Here is a 12,391-nt window from a genome sequence, read left to right on the forward strand (position 1 = left end):
TGTGGCTAGCTGGTTGTCCTCATGTGCTAAACTGTAACATTACAGATCTGACCCTGTATCTCTATGTTTGCACAGCATATACATCTGTAACTGTAACACCATGTGACATTTGACCCTTTATGAGTACCACAAACAATGTGAGTTACTGTGAGTCCTACTACATTGTTAATGCATAACTGTACTATAAAGGTTGACCATCCATCCAGTCAACACAACCAAGCTACGGGATCTCGCACCAACCAGGGTCTTCACCAGTTCAACAGGAGATGCATAGTGTTGAGAGGCTGTGGTAGTTTTGATTTTGTTTTAGTTTAGACCCTTGAAGTTGTTAAGCACACTGAGAAATGAATGTATAAAAAGCACTATATAGCCACAGATGAAATGCAATTGACTGATGATTGATTGATTGAATAAGTGAGCAACCCAGTCAGGGGATATGTAGATAAATCTCCAGCAGAGGGTGCCAGCATATAATGGCAATAAATCCAAGTGCCTTAGTCAGTCAGTTGTAGTTATCGATAGACTATAGCCTTGTCTCTCATTCTCACATTAGGCAGGACAATCCATTGGGTCTTCCCAAATTGAACAGCTCCTCTCTCTTCAGCCTTCCACAGCCCTGAGGCTGGGTATTGTAGTCTTATGTACATGCAGTCATCTGAGGAGGACTACAGCTAGTCCGACTCTTCTCTGGAGCTGAAGCTAGGCCAGGACATGCCTGGGGCCACAGTTCTGGGTGTGGGGGGCTCAGAGGAACATGTGCTGGGCTGAGTGGAGGGCTCTGTGGGGGCTTCATACTGGGGCAGCTCTCCTTCTGACGGCAGCTCCCCATCTGGGAGGTAGGGAGGCGGGGGAAGGTCAAACCAGGGAGGCCGGCTGGAGGCATGATGGAGAAGGAAAAATAGATACAGGAAGAAGCACACACATAAATTAACAAATGATGCTCCGAAGTATTCTGAAATCAAGTTTAGAGGCAGATCAATCCAAAAAAAACATTTAAATAGGCAAAGCTACAGTTGGCAAAACGATTAGCCTCACGCTACTCCCTCCAGTACAGTACATTTACTGTATGTCTACCTGACATCCAGCACGGCCTGGGAGTAGGAGGGTGGCGAGTCCATGGACACGTCAGCAGGGTAGAGGGTCCTAGACAGCATCTGTAGCCCTTGTGGACCTGCACTGAACTGGGCTTCTGCAGACGGGGAGGTGGGGGAGAGGCCAGGGCCAGCTGGGTGGATGTGTCCCCGGTCTAGGATGACCAGGCGAGATAGCAGCAGGGGCTGATGGTGGTGGTGGTGGTAGGAGGACCGGACCTCCCGGGGCAGCAGCACGCTGCGCTGTCTCTGGTGGTGCAGAACCAAGGCCAACAGCGCCACCACCAGGACAAAGATGACAGCGCTGCCGATGACTGCGTAGGTGATGCTGGGGTAGTTGCGGTAGTCCAGGGTTACAAAGTCCTGGCCTGGAGCTTCTGGAGGAAGGAGGGAGAATAGAATAAGAAGGGTTAAGTTTTATGCTACTGTCATGTTTAATATTATAATGTCACATTCATAATTGTTGAGGAATTTCAGTTGTTCCCAGTGGAGAGGAGAGCAAGATCTAGCTCTAAGGGGCAAATTGGAGAAGCAAAAACCTTTGCAGAGTTCAGGATCTTACAGTATCTGAGATGAAAACAGAAAGCAACACTACAGGGAAACTCTGATTACTGCTGCAGAGGACGCGGCAACACACACACACACACACACACACACACACACACACACACACACACACACACACACACACACACACACACACACACACACACACACACACACACACACACACACACACACACACACACACACACACACACACACACACACACACCACACACACACACTTGCTTGTCCGCACACACGCACCAGAGAGAGTAACACTTAGGAACTCACAGCTCAGGATGAGAAAGTGAATAGTTGGTGGTCAAAAACGGAACAGAGGGAGTTGCCACACTAATAAGGAGCACTGTGCCTTATTATTCCAGATGAGTGGAAGGAATGGCACTTAAACATTTCCTCTGATAGTACTGGCTGAGAATTTCAATCAGCTGCTGATTGAAATTCAGCTGCAGAGATAGGAGCCCGGTAAGGCATCCATATTAGGACTTACCGGTACGGAATCTTATTACGATTGACGGGTTCGGTATCCATATTAGGACTGACTGGTATGGCACCCATATTTGGAGTGGCGTAATGCTGCTTTGGTTTAGCGGATTACTGCTCTGAGGCAGAGAGAAGAAATCACATTGACTGGCTAGATGAGAATCAAGACCAGTCCCAGTAAGGCTTATACATTTCTGTCACAGTCTGAACAAGACATTAAGGAGTAGGATTACTGGGGTCCTTAAGGGTGCTATAGCCAATCCCATTACAATTCAGAACACCCCTATACGTTTAGGAAATATCCATATTGGCCCAGCACATTGCTTCTATTGCACTCAAAAGATTGGATATGTAATTCAAAGCCTGATTACAACTGTAGAAGTATGAGCACCTCTTTTATGATAGTCTGCATCTGTACAGCAAATGAAATTAAGCAACGTCAGTAGCCTACATAGAATGCTATCCACTTTCAAATCTGTCAGGCTTTGCCAGAGTTGTTTGAACGCTACCTGGCTTTGAGAGGCAAGGAGGTTTTGTATTGTTGTTTTCTCAGGTTGAGATTCTACCTACTCCATATACTGTACCTTTAAAAAAAAAAGTAGGGGTGTGGATCAGAAAACCATTCAGTATCTGGTGTGACCATTATTTGCCTTATGCAGTGCAACACATCTCTTTTGCATAGAGTTGATCAGGCTGTTAATAGTGGCCTGTGAAATGTTGTCCAACTCCTCTTTAATGGCTGTGCAAAGTTGCTGGATATTGGTGGGAACTGGAACACGATGTCGTACACGTCGATCCAGAGCATCCCAGCAAGCTCAATGGGTGACATGTCTGGTGAGTATGCAGACCATGGAAGAACTGGGACATTTTCAGCTTCCAGGAATTGTATACAGATCCTTGCAACATGGGGCCGTGCATTATCATGCTGAAACATGAGGTGATGATGGCAGATGAATGGCATGACAATGGGCCCAAGGATCTCGTCACGGTATCTCTCTGCATTCAAATTGCCATCGATAAAATGCAATTGTGTTCTTGTCTTTATGCCTGCCCATACCATAACCCCACCACCACCATGGGGCACTCTTTTCACAACAATGACATCAATAAACTGCTCGTGCACAAAAACACCATACATGTGGTCTGCGGTTGTGAGGCCAGTTGGACGTACTGCCAAATTCTCTAAAACAACATTTGAGGCGGCTTATGGTAGAGAAATTAACATTCAATTATCTGGAAACAGTTCTGGTGGACATTCCTGCAGTCAGCATGCCAATTGCACGCTCCCTCAAAACTTGAGACATCTATGCCATTGCGTTGTGTAACAAAAACTGCACATTTAGTTTGGCCTTTTATTGTCCACAGCATAAGGTGCACCTGTGTAAGGATCATGCTGTTTAATCAGCTTCTTGATATGCCACACCTGTCAGGTGGATGGATTATCTTGGCAAAGGAAAAATGCTCACTAACAGGGATGTAAACGAATTAGTGCATTTGGAACATTTTTGGGATCTTTTATTTCAGCTAATGAAACACGGGACCAACACTTTACATGTTGCATTTATATTTTTGATCAGTGTATATTTATATTCCGGTCTCTGATATTGCTCATTCTGTTATTTCTTCATTTTTCTGGAATGTGTGTGTCTTTTTTTGTGTATTATTATTGATAGCACTGTCATTTATTATTATTGATAGCACTGCACTGTTGGAGCCAAGCATTTCACTGCACCTGCGATAACATCTGCAAATCTGTGTACGCAACCAATAAACTTTGATTTGGATTTGATTTACAACTGTAAGGGTAGACTTTAGAGGGGGAAGTGTCTTGTTGTAGGAGTTTTAAAGGCTTTCTCACGTGGATATCTCGTTGATCTGCTATATCAGGATCCTATATGTCAGCTTTATCTGGCTCTGTAAGGGTTTATGGTTTTCAGTGGCCCTACAGATACTGTATATATACAGTACATATAAATGGTGTGTTTTGTATGTAAGCATTATTAAAGTGACCAGTGTTCAATGATTAGAATACAGAATATACATATAAAGTGAGTAAAACAGTATGTAACATTATTAAAGTGACCAGTGTTCAATGACTATGTACCATACATATGGTAGCAGGATAGAGTACCGGGTGGTAGCCGGCTAGAACTGTGACTAAGACAAGTGGTGACTGTTTGAAATTGATGAAGACAGCTTGTCTGTCGAAACATTGGTTATACAATTATTGCATCTGAGCTCCTAGATTGAGGCTCTCATTTTCTTTCTCTAGTGGTGACTGTTTCACAGTCTCTCAGTCCCAATTTTGATGCACCCGTTCTGTCTCTGCCTTCTAGCTGGTAGGGTGGTGAACAGGATGTGGCTCAGGTGGCTGAGGTACTTGATGATCTTCTTGGCCTTCCTGTGACACCGGGAGCTGTAGATGTCCTGAAGGGCAGTCAGTTTGCCCCGACTGATGCGTTGGGGTGACTGCACCACTCTCTGGAGAGCCCTGTGGTTGCGGACAGTGTAATTGTCGTACCAGGCGGTGAACAGCCCGACAGGATGCTCTAAATTGGGGAATCTGTAGAATTATTTGAGGGTCTCAGGGGCCAAGCCAAATTTCTTCAGCCTCCTGAGGTTGAAGAGGTGCTGTTGCTCCTTTTTCACCACGCTGTCTGTGTGAAGGGACAAGTTCTGGTTGTCAGTGATGTGCACGTCTAGGAACATAAATCTTTTAACCTTCTCTACTGCGGTCCCATCGATGTGGATAGGGGCGCGTTTTCTCTCTGCTGTCTCCTGAAGTCCACAATCAGCTCTTTCGTTTTGTTGTCGTTGAGGGAGAAGTTATTTTCCTGGCACCACTCCCTGTAGGCCTATCACTGTTGTGTCGTCAGCAAACTTGATGATTGAGTTGGAGACGTGCATGGCCACGCAGTCATGGGTGAACAGAGAGAAGGGGGCTGAGCGTGCTGCCACTGTGGGGCCCCCGTGTTGAGGATCAGCGTGGCGGAGGTGTTGTTGCCTACCTTCACCACTTGGGGTCGGCCCATCAGGAAGTCAAGGATCCAGTTGCCACCCAGGGCCCTGAGCTTAGTGATGAGTTTGGAGGACACTATGGTGTTTAAATCTGAGCTGTAGTCGATAAAGAGCATTCTTACACCATCCCCTAATCTCAGCTCGTTACCTGTATAAAAGACACCTAGGAACCAGAAATCTTTCTGATTGAGAGGGGGTCAAATACTTATTTCCCTCATTAAAATGCAAATCAATTTATAACATTTTTGACATGTGTTTTTCTGGATTATTTTGTTGTTATTCTATCTCTCACTGTTCAAATAAACCTACCATTAAAAGTATAGACTGGTCATTTCTTTGTCAGTGGGCAAACATCAGCAGGGGATCAAATACTTTTTTCCCTCACTGTAGGTATTTCTCTTGTCCAGATGGGATAGGCCAGTGTGCAGTGCAATGGCGATTGCATTGTCCTTGGATCTGCCGGGGATTGCAAATTACAATGCGAATTGTAGTGGGTCTAGGGTGTGGGGTAGGGTGGAGGTGATATGGTCCTTAACTAGCCTCTCAAAGCACTTCAGCTACTGTAACAGAGGACAAAGCTTGCATCAAGACTATCTCCAGCTGTATGAATGGTAAACAGTGTGTGTGTGTGTGTGTGTGTGAGTGAGTGAGTGAGTGAGTGAGTGAGTGAGTGAGTGAGGAGGAGTATGGGTTTGTTTTCTCTCTTAGAACTATGCTCAATTACTCGGACCTGGCTGTTCTTTTCCTCAGTCCACTGGTTCCATTCATTATGCACCGAGCTCTGCAGAGAGAGGTCCAAAACAAAGAGAAATTATTACAGTAATTACCTCATAAAAAACTGATAAAAGGATCCCACCGCTGCCACCAGTCCCGCCCGCCAGGTCTCAATGGCCTCTTTCACAGAGTTCACAGACAAAAGGAACTCATAATGCCCCCGCATAAACAACTGGTGGGGATTTGGGGATTTTAGCAATAGAGGGCCTAACTGGAATGCCTGCTGGGTTTTACAAACTCGTCGCGAGAGAGAGAAAGAGAGACAGAAAAGGGAGAGAAAGAGGTGGTTTCTTTTTTACTCTACAGCAATTCCCTAGCTGTCAGGGGAAGGAGGTAGTGTCTTGTTTCTACCCCCCGCTGTGTGTGTGATTGCTCCAAGCCTCTTGCTTGTGTTTTAACCCCTTACATACCGTGAAGTTCTTCACACAAAGGAAGGAGCTGTGCTACCACTAATAGGGTAGCTTTTCCCCTTCCCAGATGACATTATCACCTCTAGCAGAGTCTCTATACTCTCAGTGCTTTATACTCGCCTCAGAACAGCCTCAGAACAGCCTCAATTCGTCGGGGGATGGACTCTACAAGGTGTCAAAAGCGTTCCACAGGGACGTTGGCCCATGTTGACTCATGGAAAGCGCTGGTGTTCTTAATGTTTAGTACACTCAGTGTATATTATACACTCAATACAATATACAGCCATCTCTCTCTCCCTTTTCTCCTCCATGCTGTTTCCCTCTCTCGCTCCCTTTTCTCCTCCATGATTTTTCTCTCATCCCATTATCTGCTGTCTGCATCCATCTCATTAGCTGTGCTGTGGAAGGAGAGAATTATAGGGAGAAAGGTCAGACAGAGACCAACGGGAGGAGAGAGAAGGATTGAGACAGATATGGACAGAGAGAGGGGCAGTTAGAGACAGAGGGAGAGAAATAGAAAGAAATATAGATAAAGATAATGCGAGAGTGAGAGGGAGGGAGGGAGAGACAGGAAGGAGAGCCAGGGAGAAATACAAGATGAAAATAGAGAGATTGATAAAGTATAGAGGACAGTGTAAGAGAGAAATTGATAAAGTATAGAGGACAGTGTAAGAGAGAAATTGATAAAGTATAGAGACAGTGTAAGAGAGAGATTGATAAAGTATAGAGGACAGTGTAAGAGAAAGACAGAGAGATTGATAAAGTATAGAGACAGTGTAAGAGAGAGATTGATAAAGTATAGAGGACAGTGTAAGAGAAAGACAGAGAGATTGATAAAGTATAGAGACAGTGTAGGAAAAGACGGAGAGGGAGGGATTGCAGGAGGTAGTCATGCCATTGTAAACCCTATTTCCCTCCTGCAGTAGAGAGAGACTTTGACTATGTACAGACTCAGTGAGCCTAGCCTTGCTATTGAGAAAGGCCGCCGTAGGCAGACCTGGCTCTCAAGAGAAGACAGGCTATGTGCACACTGCTCAGAAAATGAGGTGGAAACTGAGCTGCACTTCCTAATCTCCTGCCAAATGTATGACCATATTAGAGACACATCTTTCCATCAGATTACACAGATCCACAAAGAATTCGAAAACAAACCCAATTTTGATAAAACTCCTGTATCTAATGGGTGAAATATCACAGCAAGATTTGTGACCTATTGCCACAAGAAAAGGGCAACCAGTGAAGAACAAACACCATTGTAAATACAACCCATATTTATCTTTATGTATTTTCCCTTTTGTACTTTAACTATTGCACATCGTTACAACACTGTATATAGACATAATATGACATTTGAAATGTCTTTATTCTTTTGGAACTTCTGTGAGTGTAATGTTTACTGTTAATTTGTATTTTTTATTTCACTTTTGTTTATTATCTACTTCACTTGCTTTGGCAATGTTAACTTATGTTTCCCATGCCAATAAAGCCCTTGAATTGAACTGAATTGAGAGAGACAGATCCATGCCCCCAGCCCCTGCGACAAGGACCTCAACATGACAGCAGGACATATTCCCAGGCCATGAGCAGAGCAACAGGCCCAACTGCCACTAATACACCCGCCCAAGCCCCATCCTGCAACCTAAGAGGCACGTATCAGATGCTCAACATGCTCTGCTCACACCTACTGTGATGGTCCGGGCCTAAACCACAGAAAAACAACACTAGACACTATGGAACACAAAGCTTTTACTATTCTAAACAAACAACAACGCGAAGAGTAATCTATCCAAAATGGAGATGTATGGATAAACCACTTCTCCAATCTTTCTGTCTCTATAACAAAGAACAAACAGCAAAAACATATACATGAGTTAAATACACATCTTAGAATAAACTATTATAAACTACCAGAACCCATTGGATTCTCCAATTACATTGAATAAACTACAGGACAAAATACAAACCCTCCAACCCAAAAGGCCTGTGGGGTTGATGGTATCCTAAATTAAAAGATAAAATATACAGACCACAAATTCTAATTGGCTATACTTAAACTCTTTAACTTCATCCTCAGCTCTGGCATCTTCTCCAAAATTTGGAATCAAGGACTGATCACCCCAATCCACAAAAGTGGAGACAGATTTGACCCCAAATAACTACTGGGGGATATGCGTCAACAGCAACCTTGGGAAAATACTCTGCATTATCATTAACAGCAGACTCGTACATTTCCTCAGTGAAAATAATGTACTGAGCAAATGTCAAATTGTCTTTTTACCAAATTACCGTATGACAGAACACGTATTCACCCTGCACACCCTAATTGACAAACAAACCAACCAAAACAAAAGACAAAGTCTTCTCCAGCTTTGTTGACCTCAAAAAAGCTTTCGGCTTAATCTGTCATGAGGGTTTGCTATACAAATTGATGGAAAGTGGTCTTGGGGGAAAAACCTACGACATTCTAAAATCCATGTACACAAACAACAAGTGTGCGGTCAAAATTGGCAAAAAACACATTTCTTTTCACAGGGCTGAGGGGTGAGACAGGGATGCAGGTTAAGCACCACCCTCTTCAACATATACATCAATGAATTGGCGAGGGCACTAGAACAGTCTGCAGCAACAGGCCTCACCCTACTAGAATCTGAAGTCAAATGTCTACTGTTTGCTGATGATCTGGTGCTTCTTTCTCCAACCAAGGAGGGCCTACAGCAGCACCTAGATCTTCTGAATGAATTCTGTCAGACCTGGGCCCTGACAATGAATCTCCATCTAGACACCGTTGCCCTAGAGCACACAAAAACGATACATACCTTGGCCTAAACATCAGCGCCACAGGTAACTTCCACAAAGCTGTGAACGATCTGAAAAACAAGGCAAGAAGGGTCTTCTATGCCATCAAAAGGAACATAAAATTCAACATACTAATTAGGATCTGGCTAAAAATACTTTAATCAGTTACAGAACCCATTGCCCTTCATGCTTGTGAGATCTGGGGTCCACTTACCAACCAATAATTCCCATAATGGGACAAACACCAAATTAAGACTCTGGATGCAGAATTCTGCAAAAAATATCCTCAGTTTACAACGTAAAACACCAAATAATGCATGCAGAGCAGAATTAGGCCGATACCCGCTAAATATCAAAATCCAGAAAAGAGCCGTTAACTTTTTCATAAGTGAGTTCCAAATATCTCTAACGGTTGCCCCAGCGTGAGTTGTTTTATGCAAGTGATGTCAGAATGCCCTCACTGTCGAAAATGTGATTATTACGCAACAGGACAGTTAACACGTGCTTCCTGCTAATTATCTATAGACTATGTTTCAACTTGTCCATTTCAAATTATCTTCCAACAAGTTGTGTTTTCTAACAACAGTTTGAATTAAGGTGTGTTCCGCCTCCTCACTAATTCACATAGAAGTAGCCCATTTCAGCATTGCGGCCAATTTATGTTTGAGGCTTTACTGAGCCGGACAAACTTCTCTCTTCCAAGAGAGCCAACACACTTCACCAATGTTTGCGCAGATCAAGTATGCAGACATTTGCGCAGTCTTGTACAAATTGTAACATTTTCTGGCTGGCGCTTGCATTGCCTTCCTTGTTGTTTTCTTTACAAATAATAGCTTTGGAAATGTGTGCATTCCTATCAAATTAAGTTCCTGATTTTCAGTATATCGTGTTTACCATTTTATTCACGTTTTGTAGTACTGGTGACAAATTATGCATTCCGATTCTTGCATAGATTGTAACGGACACATCTGATGTGTGTAAAATACTTTTTTGAAGGATGTACTGATTATAATGAGCTAATGTTAAGCTATTTGCCAGCTACAGTTGAAGTCGGAAGTTTACATACACCTTAGCCAAATACATTTAAACTCAGTTTTTCACAATTCCTGACATTTAATCCTAGTAAAAATGCCCTGTCTTAGGCCAGTTAGGATCACCACTTTATTTTAAGAATGTGAAATGTGAGAATAATAGTAGAGAGAATGATTTATTTCAGCTTTTATTTCTTTCATCACATTCCCAGTGGGTCAGAAGTTTTTATACACTCAATTAGTATTTGGTAGCATTGCCTTTAAATTGTTTAACTTGGGTCAAACGTTTCGAGTAGCCTTCCACAAGCTTCCCACAATCAGTTGGGTGAATTTTGGCCCATTCCTCCTGACACAGCTGGTGTAACTGAATCAGGTTTGTAGGCCTCCTTGCTCGCACACGCTTTTTCAGTTTTGCCCACATATTTTCTATGGAATTGAGGTCAGGGCTTTGTGATGGCCACTCCAATACCTTGACTTTTTTGTCCTTAAGCCATTTTGCCACAACTTTGGAAGTATGCATGGGGTCATTGTCCAGTTGGAAGACCCAATGGTAACCAAGTTTTAACTTCCTGAATGATGTCTTTAGATGTTGCATCAATATATCCACATCATTTTTCATCGCCCATGATACAATCTATTTTGTGAAATGCTCCTGCAGAAAAGCACCCCCACAACATGATGCTGCCACCCCCGTGCTTCACAGTTGGGATGGTGTTCTTCGGCTTGCAAGCCTCCCCTTTTTCCTCCAAACATTATGGTCATTATGGCCAAACAGTTCTATGTTTGTTTCATCAGACCAGAGGGCATTTCTCCAAAAAGTACGTTCTTTGTCCCCATGTGCAGTTGTAAACCATAGTCTGGCTTTTTTTATGGCGGTTTGGAGCAGTGACTTCTTCCTTGCTGAGTGGCCTTTCAGATTATGCCGATATAGGACTCGTTTTACTGTGGATATACTGTAGATACTTTTGTACCTGTTTCCTCCAGCATCTGCACAAGGTACTTTGCTGTTGTTCTGGGATTGATTTGCACTTTTCGCACCAAAGTATGTTCATCTCTAGGAGACAGAACGCGTCTCCTTCCTGAGCGGTATGACGGCTGCGTGGTCTGATGGTGTTTATACTTGAGTACTATTGTTTGTACAGATGAACATGGTACCTTCAAGTGTTCAGAAATTGCTCCCAAAGATTAACCAGACTTGTGGAGGTCTACAATTCTTTTTCTGAGGTCTTGGCTGATTTCTTTAGATTTTTCCATGATGTCAAGCAAAGAGGCACTGTTTGAAGGTAGGCCTTGAAATAGATCCACAGGTACACCTCCAATTGACTCAAATGATGTCAATTAGCCTATAAGAAGCTTCTAAAGCCATGACATCCTTTTCTGGAATTTTCCAAACTGTTTAAAGGCACACTCAACTTAGTGTATGTAAACTTCTGACCCATTGGAATTGTGATACAGTGAATTATAATGTGAAATAATCTGTCTGTAAACAATTGTTGGAAGAATTACTTGTGTCATGCACAAAGTAGATGTCCTAACCAAGTTGCCAAAACTATAGTTTGTTAACAAGAATGTTGTGGAGTGGTTGAAAAACGAGTTTTAATGACCGCAACCTAAATGTATGTCAACTTCTGACTTCAACTGTGTGTGTGGCACCATGTTTGTTGACTTTATACAATGCATTCTGGGTGTCACGTAAATGCCTGTCTGACCAAAAATGTTATAATGAGATGAAGGAATGATTCACTCAACTTTCGGGTAAACTTCCGGAAGTGAATGAAGGGAAGTGAATGATGGTAGACGACACAACCCCTTCAACATGCATACTATAAACAGACCAAACTCATCTTGTCTCCTGTTATTATCTTAGGTTGATGCAAAAAAACAAACATGGCCGCGCATAAACTGCTCATCTTTGGATTACTTCCTATTTGTAGAAAGTGTTTTACTCAATTATTTCGATCAATGGTGAGCTCACCCATGATGTGATTAATTATAAAAAGTAATTGCTATTAGCTCATTTATATTGTAGTTTCTGTCAGCCTAGAGTTATAAAAATATGACTGCTTATGTTACGTCAATCTTTCCTCGGTTAGCGCTAGGACAAACGTAACCTACATTTTTCGGGTTTGGATGATTGTGTAAGCTGTTGCTTCTTCTGTGAATGTCTGAACATTGCATCCAAAAATAAACTGGTCACATTCAGGACATAACTTTGTAAGGACTG

General features: G+C 42.9%; 1 protein-coding gene across 1 annotated transcript in view; it reads right to left on the reverse strand.

Annotated features, from left to right (window-relative positions):
* Window positions 1–274: 274 nt before the first annotated feature.
* The window catches only part of LOC115197306 (low-density lipoprotein receptor class A domain-containing protein 3), a 121,572-nt gene continuing 109,455 nt past the window's right edge, over window positions 275–12,391 (reverse strand). The window contains exons 5-6 of the mRNA XM_029758698.1: window positions 1,075–1,468; window positions 275–873 (exon numbers count right to left, since the gene is read on the reverse strand). Of these exons, the coding sequence (XP_029614558.1) occupies window positions 672–873; window positions 1,075–1,468 (596 nt within the window). The 3' untranslated portion in view covers window positions 275–671. The remainder of the gene's footprint in view (window positions 874–1,074; window positions 1,469–12,391) is intronic.

This window comes from Salmo trutta, chromosome 7 (genome assembly GCF_901001165.1).
Source record: "Salmo trutta chromosome 7, fSalTru1.1, whole genome shotgun sequence".
NCBI lineage: Eukaryota > Metazoa > Chordata > Actinopteri > Salmoniformes > Salmonidae > Salmo > Salmo trutta.